This window comes from Lonchura striata, chromosome 11 (genome assembly GCF_046129695.1).
Source record: "Lonchura striata isolate bLonStr1 chromosome 11, bLonStr1.mat, whole genome shotgun sequence".
NCBI lineage: Eukaryota > Metazoa > Chordata > Aves > Passeriformes > Estrildidae > Lonchura > Lonchura striata.
In genome coordinates, this window is record NC_134613.1 from 6,041,560 (window position 1) to 6,064,353 (window position 22,794).

The 22,794-nt window shown below is 49.9% G+C and overlaps 1 protein-coding gene across 1 annotated transcript in view; it reads right to left on the reverse strand.

The window, feature by feature from the left end:
* Positions 1 to 22,794, reverse strand: part of ARID3B (AT-rich interaction domain 3B) — a 43,692-nt gene that overhangs the window by 15,183 nt on the left and 5,715 nt on the right. The window contains exons 2-4 of the mRNA XM_077785800.1: positions 22,584 to 22,794; positions 6,689 to 6,760; positions 4,052 to 4,124 (exon numbers count right to left, since the gene is read on the reverse strand). The exon at positions 22,584 to 22,794 is cut by the window's right edge and continues 402 nt beyond it. Of these exons, the coding sequence (XP_077641926.1) occupies positions 4,052 to 4,124; positions 6,689 to 6,760; positions 22,584 to 22,794 (356 nt within the window). The remainder of the gene's footprint in view (positions 1 to 4,051; positions 4,125 to 6,688; positions 6,761 to 22,583) is intronic.

Consider the following 22,794-nt stretch of genomic DNA (forward strand, 5'->3'; position numbering starts at 1 on the left):
ACACCGCCCCAGGGCTTTGTTCTCCTCTCCTCCACCCTCCCTCGGCCACACCTGGCAGCCACACCTCAACCTGGAGAGGCAGCCTGAAGAAAACTGCCCCAAAGCTGGGTTTGAGGAGAATTCCAGGGAATTTCAGGGCTTTGCTTGGCCTCCATGCCAGAGATTCCCTTCCACACAGGGATTTCCAGCAGCCTAAGCCACAACTTGTCCTGCACAAAGAGCATTTAATCACACCCAGCTCTGCTTTCCCAACCACCTCCCACCCTCCCTATCCAATTTCCTCCACAAGTGTCCATTTTACAGCAAGGAACAAAGGAGGTGAGAATCCCCAGGGTTTGTTCAGCACAGAGACGTTGAAATCCCGGTGAAATGGGATATTTCACTCCCACTGGAGTGGAAAATAGGCACGGAAGAGACATTTTGAAGCCACAAGCAGGTAAATAAAAAGCTGCTCTTCCCACTGCAAATATGTTCAGGGGAGATGCTGCATCAGGCAGCCAGAAGGAACAGGTTTTCCCCAGGAAACTGGGGAAGTCCACAGTGATTTAAAATAATTCTGAGCCAAATCTCAAGAAAAGCAGAATTTCTTTGAAGGGAGGCACAGTAATTCTGTGGGGTGTGGGAATTCCCAGCTGAACAGAGGGAAAATGCATTTTACAGCAGCAAATCGACTCCACCCCTGCGCTGTCTCAGCTCCTGGTTTGCTCAAACCCCTCTCCAAGGAAAAATCCTGGCTGGTTCAGGGGTTCAGCCTGAGATTTATGGGGTTTGGTTCTCCAGAGCTGGGATGAAAAGGAACAGGGACCCCATGGAGAGCTGCAATCCCTGATCCTGCCCTGATCCCATGCAGAGCTGCAATCCCTGATCCCCTGGAGAGCTGCAATCCCTGATCCTGCCCTGATCCCATGCAGAGCTGCAATCCCTGATCCCCTGGAGAGCTGCAATCCCTGATCCCATGGAGAGCTGCAATCCCTGACCCCATGCAGAGCTGCAATCCCTGACCCCATGCAGAGCTGCAATCCCTGATCCCATGCAGAGCTGCAATCCCTGATCCTGCAATCCCTGATCCCATGCAGAGCTGCAATCCCTGATCCCATGCAGAGCTGCAATCCCTGATCCCATGCAGAGCTGCAATCCCTGATCCCATGCAGAGCTGCAATCCCTGATCCTGCCCTGATCCCATGCAGAGCTGCAATCCCTGATTCTGGGGATCCCATGGAGAGCTGCAATCCCTGATCCCATGCAGAGCTGCAATCCCTGATCCCATGCAGAGCTGCAATCCCTGATCCTGCCCTGATCCCATGGAGAGCTGCAATCCCTGATCCCCTGGAGAGCTGCAATCCCTGATCCCATGGAGAGCTGCAATCCCTGACCCCATGCAGAGCTGCAATCCCTGACCCCATGCAGAGCTGCAATCCCTGATCCCATGGAGAGCTGCAATCCCTGACCCCATGCAGAGCTGCAAGCTTTGGCTGGAGAGAGAAAAACAAGCAGGATGGGATTCACCACCTAAAGCTGTAATTGCACAATGAACCCCAATATGCAAATGAAGCAGAACTCAGAGAAGTGAGACACCTCAGGACCAGTTTTCCCTTTTTGGGACCATTTTGGTTCACCTTGGCTGCAGCCCTGGCTGGGCTCTGGTGCTGCCCAGGTGGATCCACTGAGGAGATCCTTTTAATAAATCCCGGCTTCATTCCTGACCTCAGTCTGGTCTCTGCTCTAGCTCAGCCTTCCCAAGGCATCACCCCCAGCCCTGCTGTGCTACCCTGCCAGGAAGAAAACCCCACAAAGGCAGTGCCACCCTGTCCCTGGTGTCCCAAACCCCACAAAGGCAGTGCCACCCTGTCCCTGGTGTTCCAAACCCCACAAAGGCAGTGCCACCCTGTCCCTGGTGTTCCAAACCCCACAAACCCAGTGCCACCCTGTCCCTGGTGTCCCAAACCCCACAAAGGCAGTGCCACCCTGTCCCTGGTGTTCCAAACCCCACAAAGGCAGTGCCACCCTGTCCCTGGTGTTCCAAACCCCACAAACCCAGTGCCACCCTGTCCCTGATGTTCCAAACCCCACAAAGGCAGTGCCACCCTGTTCCTGGAGTTCCAAACCCCACAAAGGCAGTGCCACCCTGTCCCTGGTGTTCCAAACCCCACAAAGGCAGTGCCACCCTCCCCTGGTGTTCCAAACCCCACAAAGGCAGTGCCACCCTCCCCTGGTGTCCCAAACCCCACAAAGGCAGTGCCACCCTGTCCCTGGTGTTCCAAACCCCACAAAGGCAGTGCCACCCTGTCCCTGATGTTCCAAACCCCACAAAGGCAGTGCCACCCTGTCCCTGGTGTTCCAAACCCCACAAAGGCAGTGCCACCCTGTCCCTGATGTTCCAAACCCCACAAAGGCAGTGCCACCCTGTCCCTGGTGTTCCAAACCCCACAAAGGCAGTGCCACCCTCCCCTGGTGTCCCAAACCCCACAAAGGCAGTGCCACCCTGTCCCTGGTGTTCCAAACCCCACAAAGGCAGTGCCACCCTGTCCCTGGTGTTCCAAACCCCACAAAGGCAGTGCCACCCTGTCCCTGGTGTTCCAAACCCCACAAAGGCAGTGCCACCCTGTCCCTGGTGTCCCAAACCCCACAAAGGCAGTGCCACCCTCCCCTGGTGTCCCAAACCCCACAAAGGCAGTGCCACCCTGTCCCTGGTGTTCCAAACCCCACAAAGGCAGTGCCACCCTGTCCCTGGTGTTCCAAACCCCACAAAGGCAGTGCCACCCTCCCCTGGTGTTCCAAACCCCACAAAGGCAGTGCCACCCTGTCCCTGGTGTTCCAAACCCCACAAAGGCAGTGCCACCCTCCCCTGGTGTCCCAAACCCCACAAAGGCAGTGCCACCCTGTCCCTGGTGTTCCAAACCCCACAAAGGCAGTGCCACCCTGTCCCTGGTGTTCCAAACCCCACAAAGGCAGTGCCACCCTGTCCCTGGTGTTCCAAACCCCACAAAGGCAGTGCCACCCTGTCCCTGGTGTCCCAAACCCCACAAAGGCAGTGCCACCCTCCCCTGGTGTCCCAAACCCCACAAAGGCAGTGCCACCCTGTCCCTGGTGTTCCAAACCCCACAAAGGCAGTGCCACCCTGTCCCTGGTGTTCCAAACCCCACAAAGGCAGTGCCACCCTCCCCTGGTGTCCCAAACCCCACAAAGGCAGTGCCACCCTGTCCCTGGTGTTCCAAACCCCACAAAGGCAGTGCCACCCTGTCCCTGGTGTTCCAAACCCCACAAAGGCAGTGCCACCCTCCCCTGGTGTCCCAAACCCCACAAAGGCAGTGCCACCCTGTCCCTGGTGTTCCAAACCCCACAAAGGCAGTGCCACCCTGTCCCTGGTGTTCCAAACCCCACAAAGGCAGTGCCACCCTGTCCCTGGTGTCCCAAACCCCACAAAGGCAGTGCCACCCTGTCCCTGGTGTTCCAAACCCCACAAAGGCAGTGCCACCCTCCCCTGGTGTCCCAAACCCCACAAAGGCAGTGCCACCCTCCCCTGGTGTTCCAAACCCCACAAATGCAGTGCCACCCTCCCCTGGTGTTCCAAACCCCACAAAGGAGCTGGATTTGGGGTTTTTTTAGGAAAAGGTAGCTCTTCAGCCTGGATTGGGATGTTGGAAACACTTTGCTCTGTGCCACTGACACCTCAGGGGCCACCACAGCCCTCCCTGGACCACTGACACCCTTGGAGGGACAAGAGGGCACCCCAAACGTTCTGAGGTGCTTCTGTTACCCACCACCGCAATTAAAGACATTTTAATTATCACCAGTCTGCTCTGAGAGCTGGACTGGGATCACTGGCACCCTGGGAATTCCCAGGAAAAGGTGCCTGGGATCCTCAGGGCATGGAAACAGCAGCACTACATCAGAAAGCGAAGAAATTGAAGGCGAATTTAAATTAATTTAATTCTAATTAATTCAACAAATAAATAAATAAATGTAATTTAATTTAAATTCATTTGATTTAAGGGAAGGATCCCGTCTCCTGGCCTGGCTCCCTCCTGGACTCCAAGGAAAGGTCACTCACCCCTCTTCTGCATGAAGATGAAGAGGTCATCCAGGAACTCCTTGCGCTCGGGGTCGCTGTCCAGTTCGTAGAGCTGGGGGGGAAGGAGCCAAAATGAGACAGAATTCCGGAATTCTGCCCTTTGCCAGGGGGAGGAAAGCACAGGCAGGGAGGGGAGACATGGAGAGGGGCCTGGGGGCTCGGGGGCCACGGCTGGAGTGCAGCCCAGGGATGGAAAAGAGCCCCAGGGATGGAAAAGAGCCCCAGGGATGGAAAGGAGCCCCAGGGATGGAATGGAGCCCCAGGGATGGAAAAGATTCCCAGAAACTGAATGGAGCCCCAGGGATGGAAAAGATTCCCGGGGATGGAATGGAGCCCAGGGATGGAAAGGATTCCAGAAATGGAATGGATCCTCAGAAATTGAACTGATCCCCAGGAATGGAAAAGAGCCCCAGGGATGGAATGGATCCTCAGAAATGGAAGAGATCCCCAGGGATGGAACAGATCCCCAGGGATGGAAAAGAGCCCCAGGGATGGAAAAGATTCCCAGAAAGTGAATGGAGCCCCAGGGATGGAAAAGATTCCCGGGGATGGAATGGAGCCCAGGGATGGAAAGGATTCCAGAAATGGAATGGATCCTCAGAAATTGAACTGATCCCCAGGAATGGAAAAGAGCCCCAGGGATGGAATGGATCCTCAGAAATGGAAGAGATCCCCAGGGATGGAACAGATCCCCAGGGATGGAAAAGAGCCCCAGGGATGGAAAAGATTCCCAGAAAGTGAATGGAACCCAAGGGATGGAAAAGAACCCCAGGGATGGAATGGAGCCCAAGGGATGGAAAGGATTCCAGAAATTGAATGGATCCTCAGAAATGAAACAGATCCCCAGAAATGGAACAGATCCCCAGAAATGGAACAGATTCCCAGGGATGGAAAAGAGCCCCAGGGATGGAAAACATTCCCAGAAACTGAATGGAGCCCCAGGGATAGAAAAGAACCCCAGGGAAGGAATGGATCCCCAGAAATTGAAGACATCCCCAGAAATGGAAAGGAGCCCCAGGGATGGAAAACAACCCCAGGGATGGAGTGGAGCCCCAGGGATGGATCCCCAAGGGTGGAATGGATCCCCAGGGATGGCAACGATCCTCAGAAAGGGAAAGGATCCCCAGAAAGGGAGCCCCAGGGATGGAATGGATTCCTAGGAATGGATCCCAGAGATGGAAAGGATCCCCAGAAAGGGACTGGATCCCCAGGGATTTAGTGGAGCCCCAGAAAGGAAATGGAATCACAGAGCTGGAAAAGAACCCCAGAAATGGAATGGATTCCAGAAATGGAATGGGTTCTCAGAAATGGAAAGTATCCCCAGAAACGGAATGGAGCCCCAGGGATGGAAAAGATTCCCAGAAACTGAATGGAGCCCCAGGGATGGAATGGAGCCCCAGAAATTGAATTGATTCATTGATTGAATGGATCCCAAAGATGGAATGGATCCTCAGAACTGGAACAGATTCCCAGAAATGGAAAGGAGCCCCAGGGATGGAATGGATCCCAGAGATGGAATGGATCCTCAGAACTGGAACAGATTCCCAGAAATGGAAAGGAGCCCCAGGGGTGGAATGGAGCCCCAGAAAGGAAATGGCTTCACAGAGCTGGAAAAGAACCCCAGAAATGGAAAGGATTCCAGAAATTGAATGGATTCCCAGGAATTGAACAGATCCCCAGGGACAGAAAAGAACCCCAGGGATGGAATGGAGCCCCAGAAATTGAAAGGATTCACAGAAATCAAATGGATCCCCAGGAATGGAAAAGAAAAATGAAAATGAAAAACATGCCCAGAAATGGAATGGAACCCCAGGAATGGAATGGATCCCCAGAGATGGAAAAGATCTCCAGAAATGGAATGGATTCCCAGAAATCAAATGGATCCCCAGAACTGGAAAAGAAGCCCAGAAATGGAAAGGATTCCCCAAAATGGAAAGGATTCCCCAAAATGGATCCTGCTTCCAAATAAAGCAAAAGCCTTCAGAAATGCCAGCAATCAGCCCAGAATTTATCTGTTACAGGAATAATTTACTATTTATAATTTTTATTTATTTATAAGTATTTTGTGTTTCTATTATTTATAATAAATATTTCTAAAATGTCTTTATAAAATAGATAATTTATGTTATATTTATAGAAATACTTATAAAATATAAATATTTTATAGAATAGAAATATGTGTTAACATTTATTATTTATAATTTGGGTTTTAAATGCCCAGATCATTAAACTGAAGTTCCCCAGGCAGTGCATCCCAAAAGATTTTTGGGGCTGAATTCCTGGGAAGCTCTGGAAGAGCAGAGCTGCCTTAGTTTCAACTCCAGCTGCTGTGACACATTCAAATCCACAAACACAGCATTCCAAAGGGAGAATATTCTCCTCCCAGCTGGAGAAAAACTGGATTAAAGCCTTTAAATATCCAAAATCTGGTTTTTCATCATTAGTTCAGTAAGAATTAAATATTGCAACCTGATTCAAGGCAACAAACCAGCCCCGAATTGCAGGACAAAGCAATTTTCCTACAAATCCCCTGCAGGGAGGGCTCTGCCATGGGGTCAGGGGAGGATTCCCCAAATTGCCCAAGCTCCCCAAATTTCCCCAAGTGCCCGGACAGACCTTGGCAAAGTCTCGGGAGATTTCCCTTCCCCGGCAGCCGTCGCCTTCGTCGCTCCAGCTCCCGCCGCCGTTCTGGGGAGGCAAAAACAGCAAAGGATTCCTGTCCTGGCTTGTAAGGTGAGCACGGATTCTGTTTGCCACCTGTTGGAGCTGGGGCAGTTTCTTATCTCTTCCAAAACGTCTCCCTCCAGGGAGATATCTACTGTTAATGGGCTATTGAATGACTCCCTGCATGACTGGGAAAGTTCACAGAATCACAGAATAATGAGGTTGGAAGAGACCTCTAAAATCATCGAGTCTGTTTGACACCTATTGGAGGTGGGGCAGTTTTCTTATCTCTTCCAAAATGTCTCCCTCTGGGGAGATATCTGCTGTTAATGGGCTATTGAAGGACTCCCTGCATGACTGGGAAAGTTCACAGAATCACACAGAATCCCAGAATCACAGAATCACAGATTCACACAGAATCACAGAATAATGAGGTTGGAAGAGACCTCTAAAATCACTGAGTCTATTTGCCACCTATTGGAGCTGGGGCAGTTTCTTATCTCTTCCAAAATGTCTCCCTCTGGGGAGATATCTGCTGTTAGTGGTCTATTGAATGACTCCCTGCATGACTGGGAAAGTTCACAGAATCACAGAATCACACAGAATTACAGAATAATGAGGTTGGAAGAGACCTCTAAAATCATCAAATCTGTTTGCCACCTATTAGAGATGGGGCAGTTTTCTTATCTCTTCCAAAATGTCTCCCTCTGGGGAGATATCTGCTGTTAGTGGGCTATTGAAGGACTCCCTGCATGACTGGGAAAGTTCACAGAATCACACAGAATCCCAGAATCACACAGAATTACAGAATAATGAGGTTGGAAGAGACCTCTAAAATCATCGAGTCTGTTTGCCACCTGTTGGAGCTGGGGCAGTTTTCTTATCTCTTCCAAAATGTCTCCCTCCAGGGAGATATCTGCTGTTAGTGGGCTATTGAAGGACTCCCTGCATGACTGGGAAAGTTCACAGAATCACAGAATTACAGAATAACGAGGCTGGAAGAGACCTCCAAGATTATCAAGTCCAACCCATGCCCTAACACCCAACTAGACCATAGCACCATGTCCAGTCTTTTGTTAAACACATCCAGAGATGGTGATTCCACCACCTCCCTAGGAAGACAATTCCAGTATTTTATTGTTCTTTCAGTGAATAATTTTTTCCTAATGTCCAAACTAAACCTTCCCTGACATAGCTGAGGCTGTGTCCTCTTGTTCTGCCAGTGCTGCAGGTGGGAGAGACCGACCCCACCTGTCTAAACCACCCTTCAGGAGCTGTGGAGAGCAATGAGGTCCCCTCTGAGCCTCCTCTTCTCCAGGCTGAACAGCCCCAGCTTCCTCAAACGTTCCTTGTGTTCCAAGCCCCTCTCCAGCCTCGTTGCCTCCTCCAGCATCTCAACGTCCTTCCTGAGCTGAGGGGCACAGTTCCATCATCCCATTGTGAGATGCTCCGCCCAGAGGGAGGAGCCAAGCAGCCCTACCTGCAAAAAATCAACTTTTTTTTGGACATCAGCAGCCTCTTTGCTGGATTCCCAGAGGAGAAGCTTCTTCTCCAATGGATTCCCAGAGGAGTAACTTCTCCAATGGATTCCCAGAGGAGCAGCTTCTTCTCTGCTGGATTCCCAGAGGAGGAACTTCTTCTCCAATGGATTTCCAGAGGAAGAACTCCATTTGCAATGGATTCCCAGAGGAGCAGCTTTCTTTTCCAATGGATTCCCAGAGGAGGAACTTCTTCTCCACTGGATTCCCAGAGGAGCAGCTTTCTTCTCTGATGGATTCCCAGAGGAGCAGCTTTCTTCTCCGATGGATTCCCAGAGGAGCAGCTTCTTCTCTGCTGAATTCACAGAGGAGGAACTTCTTCTCCAATGGATTTTCAGAGAAAAACCAAGCCCATCTACTCTATCACCAGACCTTCAGAGAAAACTCCACCCTTGTACAGATTTCACCCTTCAGCAGCATTTCATCTGCCACTGCAGGAGGAGCAGCCACCATTTAACTGGACTGTTACCAACACCCTGACTCCTCGGGGTGTCAGCTTTCTGACTCCATCACTAGTTTTCTTTGTGCTAATTACATAATTTTTTAAAATTATTCTTATTTAGTTTTTCTCCTAGTAAAGAACTGTTATTCCCATTCCCATATCTTTGCCTAAGAAGCTTTTAATTTTGAAATTGTGGTAATTCAGAGGCAGGGGGTTTACCTTTTCCATTTCACAGGAGGCTCTTGCCTTCCTTCACAGACTCCTGTCTTTTCAAACCAAGACAATTCCCAAGGAAAGGCTTCAGAATTTTTAGGATTTTGAGCCAGAAACACACAGAAAAGCAGCTGCTGGTTCAGGCCGAGGTGGTGAGAAAGGAGGGGAGGGCATCTGTGGTTCTGTCACCATTTCCTGCTGCTGGATCTCAGGGTGTGGGGAATATTTTTGTTGGTTCTGGTAAGTTCTGATCTCTGGGAGAACACTGCTTTTAATCTTCCTTCATGGAGGAAGCTTCTAGAACTTTGGGATGAACTGGGATCTACGGTGTGTGAAACAGAGTGTAACACAATTTATCACAGGGTGAAAAACTTAAAGAGTTTTGGGGTTTTAGTATGGAGGTGGATAGGGGACAAGATGGAAGAATTTGGGTGCTGTTGGATCTCTTCCTTGTTCTTCATCTGCTCCATTTCCTGCAGTGTTGAGGGATTGCTTAGAAAGAGCCACAATCCAGATGGTTCATGGACAGAAAAATAATTAATTACTTAAGGTTTAAGAGTTAATTAAACAAAATAGCTTTAAAAGACTTTCAACTTGTGCGTTTTTTGGTGCTTTTTTTTGGTATATAGATGGTGCATTGAATTGATAAGAGAAAAAAAAGAACCAACAACCTGAAGACTGAAAAAACTAAAGTTTTTTAACTAAAACTAAAGAACAAAAGTTCTGTTTGTTTCTTAATTTTAACACAAAACTGTCGAGGGGTTTCCTCATTAGGGGAACCTCGGGGTGGGGGGGGGTTTCACATCCTGGGATCTCTCACACAAAATGGGAAGAGCAATTTCCCCTCCCAGCCACATTCCCTCCCCTGCTGAAGAGCAGGATGTCAACTCCTCTGGGGCTCTGCTGGGATGAGATCCAGCACCTTCAGAGCTGATTTGACTCCTCATTTTGGGCACATCCCAGAGCCCCTGGTGAAAGGTGTCACCCTTCCTTCCTGAGCTCCAGGTGACACAGCCCTGCCATCCCCGCAGGAGCAGGAGGAGGGGAATCATCCCCTGGAAAGCTGCTTGCCAGCCCAGCTGCCCCGACTCCAGCAGGATGTGGATTTTACCCCCAGAGAAATGGAAAGCTCAGCTTTGCTGGATTAAGACTCATTAAAAGGATTAATCTGGTTAAGCCCTATTCCACTTGGGAATCACCACGCTGGAACGGTCTCCAAAGGCTGGAAAGCAGCAGCTCCAGCTGGATGGAAGGCCAGGATAACCCTGAAATAAATCCAGGCATCCTGACAACACCAATTACACAAAGTCCCAGTCCAGGGCGGGCTGGAAAGGGAAGAGCCAAATCCATGTGGACAAACATGGAGAGAAAAGGTGCAAAACCCCCCAAAAGCACCTCCTTGGAATTCTGGAGGTGCTCCAGCAGCTCCAGCTGGATGGAAAGCCAGGATGACCCTGAAATAAATCCACGCATCCTAAAAACACCAACTCCACAGAGTCCTGATCCCAGTGAATGCTGGAAAAGGGAAGAGCCAAATCCACACTGCCAAACACACAGAGAAAAAGATCCCAAAAGCATGGAGAGAAAAGGTGCAAAACCCCACAAAACCACCTGCTGGGAACTCTGGAGGTGCTCCAGCACTTCAAATAAACCAGCAGCTCCAGCTGGATGGAAGGCCAGGGTAACCCTAAAATAAATCCAGGCATCCTGAAAACACCAACTCCAGAGTCCTGATCCCAGTGCATGCTGGAAAAGGGAAGAGCCAAATCCACCCTGCCAAACATGGAGAGAAAAGGTGCAAAAACCCTCAAAAGCAGCTCCTGGGAACTCTGGAGGTGCTCCAGCTGGATGGAAGGCCAGGATAACCCTGAAATAAATCCAGGCACCCTAAAAACACCAACTCCACAGAGTCCTGATCCCAGTGCATGCTGGAAAAGGGAAGAGCCAAATTCACACATGGAGAGAGAAGGTCCCAGCATTCCCAAAACTCCTCATGGGAATTCTGGAGGTGCTCCAACAGCTCCAGCTGGATGGAAGGCCAGGGTAACCCTGAAATAAATCCAGGCATCCTTAAAACACCAATTCCACAAAATCCCAGGCCAGGGTGGGCTGGAAAGGGAAGAGCCAAATCCACCTGGACAAACACACACAGAGAAAAGGCTCCAGCACCCCCTGGGAATTCTGGAGGTGCTCCAGCACCTCAAATAAACCAGCAGCTCCAGCTGGATGGAATGCCAGGATAACCCTAAAATAAATCCAGGCATCCTGAAAACACCAACTCCACAGAGTCCCAGTCCAGGAAGAGGGAAGAGCCAAATCCACATGGACAAACACATGAAGAGAAAAGATCCCAGCAACCAAAAACATCCCCTGGGATCTCTGGAGGTGCTTCAGCAGCTCCAGCTGGATGGAAGGCCAGGATAACCCTGAAATAAATCCAGGCATCCTAAAACCACCAATTCCACAAAATCCCAGTCCAGGGTGGGCTGGAAAGGGAAGAACCAAATCCACCGGGACAAACACATGGAGAGAAAATGTCCCAGCACCCCAAAAGCACCCCCTAGGAACTCTGGAGGTGCTCCAGCCCCCCAAAGTCCCAGAGCCATGTGGCTGTGGGGCACTCACTGGATGAGGAGGATGAGCAGCTCGTGCATGGCTCCATGGCCCATCCCGAGCCCGGCAGGAGCTCCCTGCTGCTGCTGATTTGGTTTGAGCCACTAATTCCTGCTGGAAAGTCAATTAGCCAGGGAGCCCCAGCAACTGAGAGGTATTTAATGGGGGATTATTGCCACTTGTGCTGTGTCAGCTGTTTGTGGCACAGGATCAATTCCCAGCCCTCTCCAGGCTGGCTTTGCTCACGGCAGGATCCATCCCAATCTCCTTTCTCCCTCAGCACAGATTAAACCCACAGATTTTTGGCTAATTAGGAGCATCCAGCTGCTTCTAAAACTGTTCAAAACTGGGATCAAACCCATGGAGCAGCCAGAATCAGGCAGAGTGGGAGGAAAAGGAGGCAGCAGGATTTTCCCAGCCTGGCGCTTGCACACTCCAGGGCTCAGGGATTTGTGCAGATTCAGCTTTCTGACCCTTCCCCAGGATATAAATCCAGAGGCAGAACTTGCTTCCAGAGGGAATTCTGGTCATGCTGAGAGCTTATTCCACTCCATTTGAGGGCGGGGATGAGAAAGAAGAGGGGTTAAAGGAGGCAATTCCCTCCCTCCAGTGGGTTTGAACTTGGGATAATTCCTAGGAATAAAACTTTTAAAGACTCCTGAAAAGTTAAACACAACATATTTGGCTTGTTCTCTGTAGGTAAAAAGAAAAGAGTGATTAGACCAGAATGGCAGAGAATAAGGAGAATAAATCCATCCCATTTTCCACAGCTCCACCCTGGGAGCTTGGGGGAAGCTGAAGGCAGCAGGCTTTGGCCATCTGGCCATCAGCACAGCAGGGATGGCTGTCACCTGTGTCACCTGTGGGAATCCAGGAATTCCCTCTGGCTGCCCTGGAAGGCCTAAAACCCTGGCAGGGCTCAGGAACCCCCCTGGACAGAGCCCCCAGAGACACTGGCTGTGATCTCTGTCCATGGAAAAGAGTTTTCAATCTTACAGCATGAATTACCAGCTCTGAGGGTTTGATATAAGGAATAATTAAGTGTGGCATGGGTGCAAAAGTAAAATTTTAGGATTCTAGATGAGGGGTCCAAAGGGGACAAGCTGGAGGAAATTGGGTTTGCCTTGTCCTTTTTCTCCTTCTCCATGCCCTCCATGTCTCCAACTGTGCTGTTGGCATTTTTCTGTTGGTTCAGGCTGGGGACACACTGTCCAACGTAGGTGACAGATATTGGCACGTTCTTGTAAATGCAGCCCAGGGAGTTTCTGGTATTTAATGTTTGTCACATCCCACTGAGGGCAGAGCCCCACACGCTGCCCTGCAGGACAGAGCTGGGCAGGGCAGCAGAACATGTGAGAGATAAACAGAATAAACAACCTGGAAACCAGCACAGACCAATTATGGCTTCTGCTTTGGCAGCGGGGCTGACAGACAGAGACTTTCTACAATTTTAGGATCATCAATGCCTCGGATTCCGACAGTCACCCACTGTCACCTGAGCTGGGGAGCTCCTGCACCTCCTCCTGCTGCTCTGGGAAGGGCCTGGGGACATTTCCCAGTGCCAAGGGACATGGAGAGGGCTCCTCAGGGAGGTGGAGGTGTGGGATGGAGCACGGCTGTCTCGGGGGCAGAGCACGGAACAGCAGCTGGGAATAAAGCTGAATTCATCCTGGGGAAGCTGAATTCATCCTTGGAAAGCTGAACTTATCCTGGGGGAGTTGAATCCATCCTGGGGAAGCTGGACTCATCTAGGGGAAGCTCAATTCATCCATGAAATTTATCCATGGGAAGCTGAATTCATCCATGGAATACTGAATTCATCCTTGGGAAGCTGAATTTATCCATGGAAAGCTGAACTCATCCTGGGGAACTGAATCCATCCCTGGAAGCTGAACTCATGCTGGGGAAGCTCAATTCATCCATGAAATTTATCCATGGGAAGCTGAATCCATCCTGGAGAAGCTGAACCCATCCATGGGAAGCTGAACCCATCCTTGGGAAACTCAATTCATCCATGAAATTTATCCATGAGAAGCTGAATTCATCCATGGAATTCATCCTTGGGGAGATGAATTCATCCATGGAACACTGAATTCACCCTTGGGAAGCTGAATTTAACCATGGGAAGATGATTTCATCCTTGGGATGCTGAAACCATCCTTGGGAAACTGAACTCATTCTTGGGAAGCTGAATCCATCCTGGGGAAGCTGAACTCATCCTGGAAAAGCTGAACTCATCCTGGAAAAGCTGAATTCATCCATGTAATTTATCAGCGGGAAGCTGAATTTAACCATGGAATTCATCCTTGGGAAGCTCAATTCATCTGTGGAAAGCTGAACTCATCCTGGGGAAGCTGAATTCATCCTTGGGAAGCTGAATTTTACCATGGAATTCATCCTTGGGAAGCTCAATTAATCCATGACATTTATCCAAGGGAAGCTGAATTCCTCCATTGAATTCATCCATGGGGAGATGAATTCATCCATGGGGAGATGAATTCATCCATGGAATACTGAATTAACCCTTGGGAAGCTAAATTGAACCATGGGAAGATGATTTCATTCTTGGGAAGTCGAAACCGTCCTTGGGAAACTGAACTCATTCTTGGGAAGCTGAATCCATCCTGGGGAAGCTGAATCCATCCACGGAATTCATCCCTGGACGCCGAATCCATCCATGAAATCCATCCCTGGAAGCCGAATCAATCCATGGAAAGCTAAATTTAACCATGGAATCCATCCTTGAGAAGCTGAAAACATCTGTGGGGAGCTGAATTTAGCCATGGGAAGCTGAATTCATCCATGGGGAGATGAATTTAACCATGGAATTCATCCACGGGAAGCTGAATTCATCCATGGAATTCATCCATGGAGAGCTGAAATCATCCACGGGAAAATGAATTTAACCATGGAATTCATCCACGGTAAGCTGAATTCATCCTTGGGAAGCTGAATTTAACCATGGAATTTAATCATGGGAAGCTGAATCCATCCATGGGAACCTGAATCCATTATTGGGAAGACGAATTCATCCATGGAAAGCTGCATTAAACCATGGAATTTATCCTTGGGAAGCTGAATTCATCCTTGGAGCGATGAATCCATCCATGGAAGCTGAATCCATCCAAGGGAAGCTCAATCCCTCCTGGAAGCTGAATCCATCCCTGGAGCTGAGTCTCTCCTGGAGCTGAGTCCATCCCTGGAGCTGGGTCCATCCCTGGAGCTGAGTCCATCCCTGGAGCTGGGTCCATCCCTGGAGCTGAGTCTCTCCTGGAGCTGGGTCCATCCCCGGAGCTGGGTCCATCCCTGGAGCTGGGTCCATCCCTGGAGCTGGGTCCATCCCTGGAGCTGAGTCTCTCCTGGAGCTGGGTCCATCCCTGGAGCTGAGTCTCTCCTGGAGCTGGGTCCATCCCTGGAGCTGGGTCCATCCCTGGAGCTGAGTCTCTCCTGGAGCTGGGTCCATCCCTGGAGCTGAGTCTCTCCTGGAGCTGGGTCCATCCCTGGAGCTGGGTCCATCCCTGGAGCTGAGTCCATTCCTGGAGCTGGGTCCATCCTTGGAGCTGGGTCCAGGCTGTTTCCCATGCCCACAAGTTCTGAGGGAAATCTTCCAGCACTGCCTCCCTGCAGCCCGGGCCAATGCCCTTGGCACAATCCCATCCCTTCCACCAGCCAGGGAGCCTGGCACCCACTTCCCTGGCACCCACTTCCCTGGCACTGCTGCGGGCACAACAAAGCTGCTCCTCTGCAGGCAGGGCAGGAGAAGCCAATCATCCCCAGAGGGCATCAAGGGAGCTCCTGAGGGACCAGGGCCACCAGAGCCCTTCCTGGGCCACCAGAGCCCTTCCTGGGCCACCACCACCTTGGGGGCCACCAGAGCCCTCCCCTGGGCCACTGACACCTCAGGGGCCACCACAACCCTCCCTGGGCCACCACAGCCCTCCTCTGGGCCGGTGACACCTTGGGGGACACCAGAGCCCCCTCTGTGCCACCAGAGCCATCCCTGGGCCACCCCAGCCCTTCTTGGGCCACCACAGTCCTCCCTGTTCCACCACCACCTCGGGCACCACTGGAGCCCCCTGCCCCTGCCCAGCTGCAGCAGCAATTGCTCCCAGGCCCATTTGGGATTACTCTGTGGAGTATCTGATCCCAGAGTATTCACTCCCTGGAGTATCTGATCCCAGAGTATTCACTCCCTGGAGTATCTGATCCCAGAGTATTTACTACCTGGAGTATCTGACCCCAGTGTATTTACTCCATGGAATATCTGGGAGCATTACTCCCTGGAGTATCCGACCCCAGAGTATTCACTCCCTGGAGTATCTGACCCCAGAGTATTTACTCCATGGAATATCTGGGAGCATTACTCCCTGGAGTATCCGACCCCAGAGTATTTACTCCCTGGAGTATGCGACCCCAGAGTATTCACTCCCTGGAGTATCTGATCCCAGAGTATTTACTCCCTGGAGTATCTGACCCCAGAGCATTCACTCCCTGGAGTATCTGGCAATATTTACTCCCTGGAGTATCTGACCCCAGAGTATTCACTCCCTGGAGTATCCGATCCCAGAGTATTCACTCCCTGGAGTATCTGATCCCAGAGTATTTACTCCCTGGAGTATCTGGCAATATTTACTCCCTGGAGTATCTGATCCCAGAGTATTCACTCCCTGGAGTATCTGGCTTACCCCCTGGAGTATCTGATGAGGGCCAAGCCCACATGGCCAGGGCAAACCAGGCTGCCAGTTAAGCCCTGGTGACAAACCCAGGTGACAAACACTCCCTGCAGGACCTTCCAGAGCAGAGGAATAAAAACTCCTCTGTTGTTTTTAAGTTTTCTTTTCGAGTTCTTCTGAAAGTTTTAAAGTTTTTCTAGAACTCCTTTAACCTTCTGATAGCATTTACACATTTGAGAGTCAGAGTTCCCACACAATTTCATGGATAAATAGAATAGTTTCCATATTTCTCTGTGGGTGGAGAGAAATGATTGATGGATCTTTGGAGCAGTGTGGTTGGAGAGGTGCTAATTCCATCCTCCAATCCACAGTCACCTTTGGAATTTTATAAATCCCAGATGTTTAAATAAAACTGGGTATTTTTTGAGTTTCCCAGGCTTCTGTGTACTCATTTATTGTGTGATAGCAACGCTCCTCCTGTGAAACCCAGCCTCATCCTGCACCTCCTCACCTTGCACACAGCTTTTACAGAGGATTTTAGGGTTTTTCTAGGCCAGGAATCTGCTAAAATCCTCACCTGGGGATGAGCCCTCCCCTGCCCCGTGGGTTCAGTCAATGAGAAGGGACGGGAGCAGCAATTTCAGGATTATCAGAGAATCCAGAGAAATTCCTTTTGTGGGCAGAGTTAAGCCTTAGGAAGTGAAACAGATGCTCTCAGAAAGAAAAGTGTTGTCCAACAAACGCTGATTAAGATCAGGGCTGCTGCCCCGAGCTGCAAGTTCTCAGGCAGGGAGAGCCAAGGGGTAATTACTGCCCACAGCAGCTCCCCTGCAATGGGAACCAACCCCCGCTAATAACAGAGCTCAATTCAGCAGCCCCAGCTTCAAAGGCAGCCCCTGAAAACATCTGAGTGATTTCAGGAATGGCAGGGAGGATGGGGAAGGGAAGGGCTGAGGTTTCACCGATTCATTGCCTTTTTTTTTATTAAGCTCCTTTCACGTGTTCCCACGAGCAAACAGGAAGCTGCTGCCTCATCCTGAATTCCTCCTGTTCCCAAGGACTCAGAGAAATCAGCCCAAGACTGATTTGGGGTGAGAAGAGGGATCCTCAGGGCCAGCCCAGACTCACCGATTCACCCCAGAGGGAGAAAAACAGAGTGCAAGGGAATAAAACATTGCAGCTGCTGGCACGGCTGCGTGCAGCCTGAGCTCCTGGGAATGCCAGCGAGGAGAGGAGTGCCAGCACTGCCACACACGAGTGTGGCACCTGGAGAAATCCTGTGGCACCTGGAGAAATCCTGCAGCAAATCCTCCTGTCCTGCCTCGGGATCCTAACTCACCTGTGGGGCTCTGCAGGGCAGGAGCTGGGCAATGCTCTCAATTTCTTTTTCTTTCTTTTCTTTTCTTTTCTTTTCTTTTCTTTTCTTTTCTTTTCTTTTCTTTTCTTTTCTTTTCTTTTCTTTTCTTTTCTTTTCTTTTCTTTTCTTTTCTTTTCTTTTCTTTTCTTTTCTTTTTTCTTCTTTTCCTTTTCTCTTTTTCTCTTTTTTTCTCTTCTCTTCTCTTTTTTTTTTACTATCCCCTTTCCTCCTCTTCCCTTTCCCTCCCTTCTCTTCCCCTTCCTTTTCATTTTTCCTTTCCCTTTTCTTTTTCCCTTTCCTTTCCCCTTCCCTTTTTCCTTCCCTTTCCTTATTTCCAAGCTGGAAATCTGGGATTTATTCTCTCACACTCCTGATTTCCAAGCTGGAAATACAGGGATTTATTCTCACATTCCTGATTTTCAAGCTAAAAATCTGGGATTTATTCTCACATGCCAAATTTCCTAGCTGCAAATCTGGGATTTATTGTCTCATATTCCTGATTCCCAAGCTGGAAATCTGGGATTTGTTCTCTCACATTCCCGATTTCCAAGCTGGAAATCTGGGATTTATTCTCACATTCCTGAGGAAGCAGTACCAAGCTGTTCTCCTGATTTTCCCTGCTCAGCTTTCCCAGGAACAGGCATTCCTGGAATAAATCCCTCTTTCCCCCCCTCCAAAAAAAAAAAACCCTTTCCCAGGAGCTGGGATGGATTTCAGGGCATTCCAGAGGGTTGGAAGAGCAAACCCCCAGCAATTCCTTCTCCTGGATAAACTCCTCCACTCCCTGTGCTGACAAAATTCCCAAAATTCAGCTCATTCCCATGATCTTTGTCCTAAAATGATTTCCTGGGACGGGACAGAAGTGGCTTCGTTTTCCTGGTGGATCCCAGATTTCTCTGGGCAATCCCAGCCTCACAATTCCAAGGGGATTCTTTTCCCCAAAGCTTCCAGAAGAACAAGCAAGCCTTGAGAGAAGGAATGAAGTGACTTTTCCCCCCATTTCCAAGAGCATTCTGCATCCCAGGAATGCTCCAGGAGCAGGGCACAGGACTGGGAAGAGAAGCTAAAAATGAAAATACTAATCCAGGAGTAATTTTGGAAACAAACTGGAGAATTGTTTCATCCTGGATTTTCTTCCCATTAAAGAGAAAAAGCAAAGGAAAGAACTCATCCCCTTTTAAAAATTCCTGGATAACAAAGGAAAGAGATCATCCCTTTAAAAAATTCCTGGATATTAAAGATTCCAAGGGATGAAGTGGGCAGCCCAGAGCTCCCCACACAATTCTCTCCCTCTCCTGCTCCTGCTTTGTTCCCCAGCTCTGAACTGGGAATCAGCAGCTCCATTTGAACCCCAACCATGGATCCAAGCCACTCCACCTCCAAAAATTTTGGGACAACAGGAGGACCTGCCCTTTCCCTGCCACATTTTCCCACTGTTCTCCAGAGCTGCCCCTGCTATTCCTTTGTAACTCACTCCTGAACCTGGTGTCCATGGATTCCTCCCACTCCTGCCCTTCCCAGCAGCAAAAGTGGTTTCATTGGAGTTTTTCCTGCTGGAGTTTTGGGTACTTTGGGCTCCTGGATTGAAGTGATCTCCCGAATTTCAGGAATGGGCCAAAGCACATGGTGCCAAATGTGGAATGATGTTTTATTCCACTTTTTTTCCCCTCTTCCACACAAACCCTGCCTGGTTTCATGACCAGTGAGATCTGCAGGGCTCTCCCAACAGGAGGGAGAAGCACCAGCTGGGCAAGGAACAAAACCAGCTCAACTAGGCTGAGCTTATTTGATTTTTTAAAGAAAAGACCCCATAAAACCTGAGCCCTGCCTCCTTTTCCCCAGCCAGAGCCCTGCAAAAGGAAGTTGTACCACTCCCATCCAGTAAATTCTGAGGCAATGGCCCCTGAGTGCCAAACCCACCTCATTTGAGCTACTCCCTCTCCTGGGCCAGCCCCTCAGAGAAAAACCAGCAACAAGAGCTTCCCCTGGGGGTTTTACAGCCCCAGGGCTGCTCGCTGAGGAGCTGGGGCTGGGAACACCCCAGAGTCTGCAGGGACAGACCCAGAGTCCCTGAAATCCCCTGGCAACAAAGGGAACAATTCCACCATCCCCTGGCACTGGGATGCAAGGAGCAGTAATTCTTCAGTCAAACCTGGAATTCACCTCCCACGAGGCAGCAGCGTGCTGGCTCCTAACTCTGTTCTCCTTTTCTCTCTCCTTTCCTTTTCCTTTCCCTTTTCCCCTTTATTTTCCTTTCCTTTCCCCTTTCCTTTTTTCCTTTCCTTTCCCCTTTCCTTTCCCCTTTCCCCTTTCCTTTCCTTTCCTTTCCTTTCCTTTCCTTTCCTTTCCTTTCCTTTCCTTTCCTTTCCTTTCCTTTCCTTTCCTTTCCTTTCCTTTCCTTTCCTTTCCTTTCCTTTCCTTTCCTTTCCTTTCCTTTCCTCTTTTTCTCTTCTTTTCTCTTCTCTTTTTTTTTACTATCCCCTTTCCTCCTCTTCCCTTTCCCTCCCTTCTCTTCCCCTTCCTTTTCATTTTTCCTTTCCCTTTTCTTTTTCCTTTTCCTTTCCCCTTTTCTTTTTCCCTTTCCTTTCCCCTTCCCTTTTTCCTTCCCTTTCCTTATTTCCAAGCTGGAAATCTGGGATTTATTCTCTCACACTCCTGATTTCCAAGCTGGAAATACAGGGATTTATTCTCACATTCCTGATTTTCAAGCTAAAAATCTGGGATTTATTCTCACATGCCAAATTTCCTAGCTGCAAATCTGGGATTTATTGTCTCATATTCCTGATTCCCAAGCTGGAAATCTGGGATTTGTTCTCTCACATTCCCGATTTCCAAGCTGGAAATCTGGGATTTATTCTCACATTCCTGAGGAAGCAGTACCAAGCTGTTCTCCTGATTTTCCCTGCTCAGCTTTCCCAGGAACAGGCATTCCTGGAATAAATCCCTCTTTCCCCCCCTCCAAAAAAAAAAAACCCTTTCCCAGGAGCTGGGATGGATTTCAGGGCATTCCAGAGGGTTGGAAGAGCAAACCCCCAGCAATTCCTTCTCCTGGATAAACTCCTCCACTCCCTGTGCTGACAAAATTCCCAAAATTCAGCTCATTCCCATGATCTTTGTCCTAAAATGATTTCCTGGGACGGGACAGAAGTGGCTTCGTTTTCCTGGTGGATCCCAGATTTCTCTGGGCAATCCCAGCCTCACAATTCCAAGGGGATTCTTTTCCCCAAAGCTTCCAGAAGAACAAGCAAGCCTTGAGAGAAGGAATGAAGTGACTTTTCCCCCCATTTCCAAGAGCATTCTGCATCCCAGGAATGCTCCAGGAGCAGGGCACAGGACTGGGAAGAGAAGCTAAAAATGAAAATACTAATCCAGGAGTAATTTTGGAAACAAACTGGAGAATTGTTTCATCCTGGATTTTCTTCCCATTAAAGAGAAAAAGCAAAGGAAAGAACTCATCCCCTTTTAAAAATTCCTGGATAACAAAGGAAAGCACTCATCCCTTTAAAAAATTCCTGGATATTAAAGATTCCAAGGGATGAAGTGGCCAGCCCAGAGCTCCCCACACAATTCTCTCCCTCTCCTGCTCCTGCTTTGTTCCCCAGCTCTGAACTGGGAATCAGCAGCTCCATTTGAACCCCAACCATGGATCCAAGCCACTCCACCTCCAAAAATTTTGGGACAACAGGAGGACCTGCCCTTTCCCTGCCACATTTTCCCACTGTTCTCCAGAGCTGCCCCTGCTATTCCTTTGTAACTCACTCCTGAACCTGGTGTCCATGGATTCCTCCCACTCCTGCCCTTCCCAGCAGCAAAAGTGGTTTCATTGGAGTTTTTCCTGCTGGAGTTTTGGGTACTTTGGGCTCCTGGATTGAAGTGATCTCCTGAATTTCAGCAATGGGCCAAAGCACATGGTGCCAAATGTGGAATGATGTTTTATTCCACTTTTTTCCCCTCTTCCACACAAACCCTGCCTGGTTTCATGACCAGTGAGATCTGCAGGGCTCTCCCAACAGGAGGGAGAAGCACCAGCTGGGCAAGAAACAAAACCAGCTCAACTAGGCTGAGCTTATTTGGCTTTTTTAAAGAAAAGACCCCATAAAACCTGAGCCCTGCCTCCTTTTCCCCAGCCAGAGCCCTGCAAAAGGAAGTTGTACCACTCCCATCCAGTAAATTCTGAGGCAATGGCCCCTGAGTGCCAAACCCACCTCATTTGAGCTACTCCCTCTCCTGGGCCAGCCCCTCAGAGAAAAACCAGCAGCAAGAGCTTCCCCTGGGGGTTTTACAGCCCCAGGGCTGCTCGCTGAGGAGCTGGGGCTGGGAACACCCCAGAGTCTGCAGGGACAGACCCAGAGTCCCTGAAATCCCCTGGCAACAAAGGGAACAATTCCACCATCCCCTGGCACTGGGATGCAAGGAGCAGTAATTCTTCAGTCAAACCTGGAATTCACCTCCCACGAGGCAGCAGCGTGCTGGCTCCTAACTCTGTTCTCCTTTTCTCTCTCCTTTCCTTTTCCTTTCCCTTTTCCCCTTTATTTTCCTTTCCTTTCCCCTTTCCTTTTTTCCTTTCCTTTCCTTTCCCCTTTCCCTTTCCTTTCCTTTCCTTTCCTTTCCTTTCCTTTCCTTTCCTTTCCTTTCCTTTCCTTTCCTTTCCTTTCCTTTCCTTTCCTTTCCTTTCCTTTCCTTTCCTTTCCTTTCCTTTCCTTTCCTTTCCCACACAGGGAATTTAAACTGCTCTGACTCCCATGACCAGGTCACATCTCCCTGCACTCCAAAATCCACAATTCCAAGATCCCCGAGGTACCTCTGACAAGAAGTAACTCTGCTGAGGCATTAGCAGGGAGCTGCCTGCCCCTAAAACCAACAAACCACCAGCTTTTTCCCCAAATCCCACCCCACAAAGCCTCTCGCAGAGCAGGAAAATCCTCAAAGCCAATTCCTTGTGGGGAAATTCACGCACCAGGGGGGCCTTGCATCCTGAGAAAGGGAAAATGGAGTTTTTGGGAGCACTGACCTGTTTGAGCTGCTCATCCAGGCGCCAGCCGGGGCGCCCCGCCGAGGCTCCGGGCTGCTTGGCCGAGTCTTTGCCCTGCTCCTCCTTGCCCTGCTGGGCTCCCCGCGGCTGGCACGGGGCTGGCACGGGGCTGGAGCCAGGCCCTGCTCTCTGCTTGCCGTGGCCACCTTTGGGAGCGCGGAAATACGCCAGGGCAGAGCAGCTCTCCTGG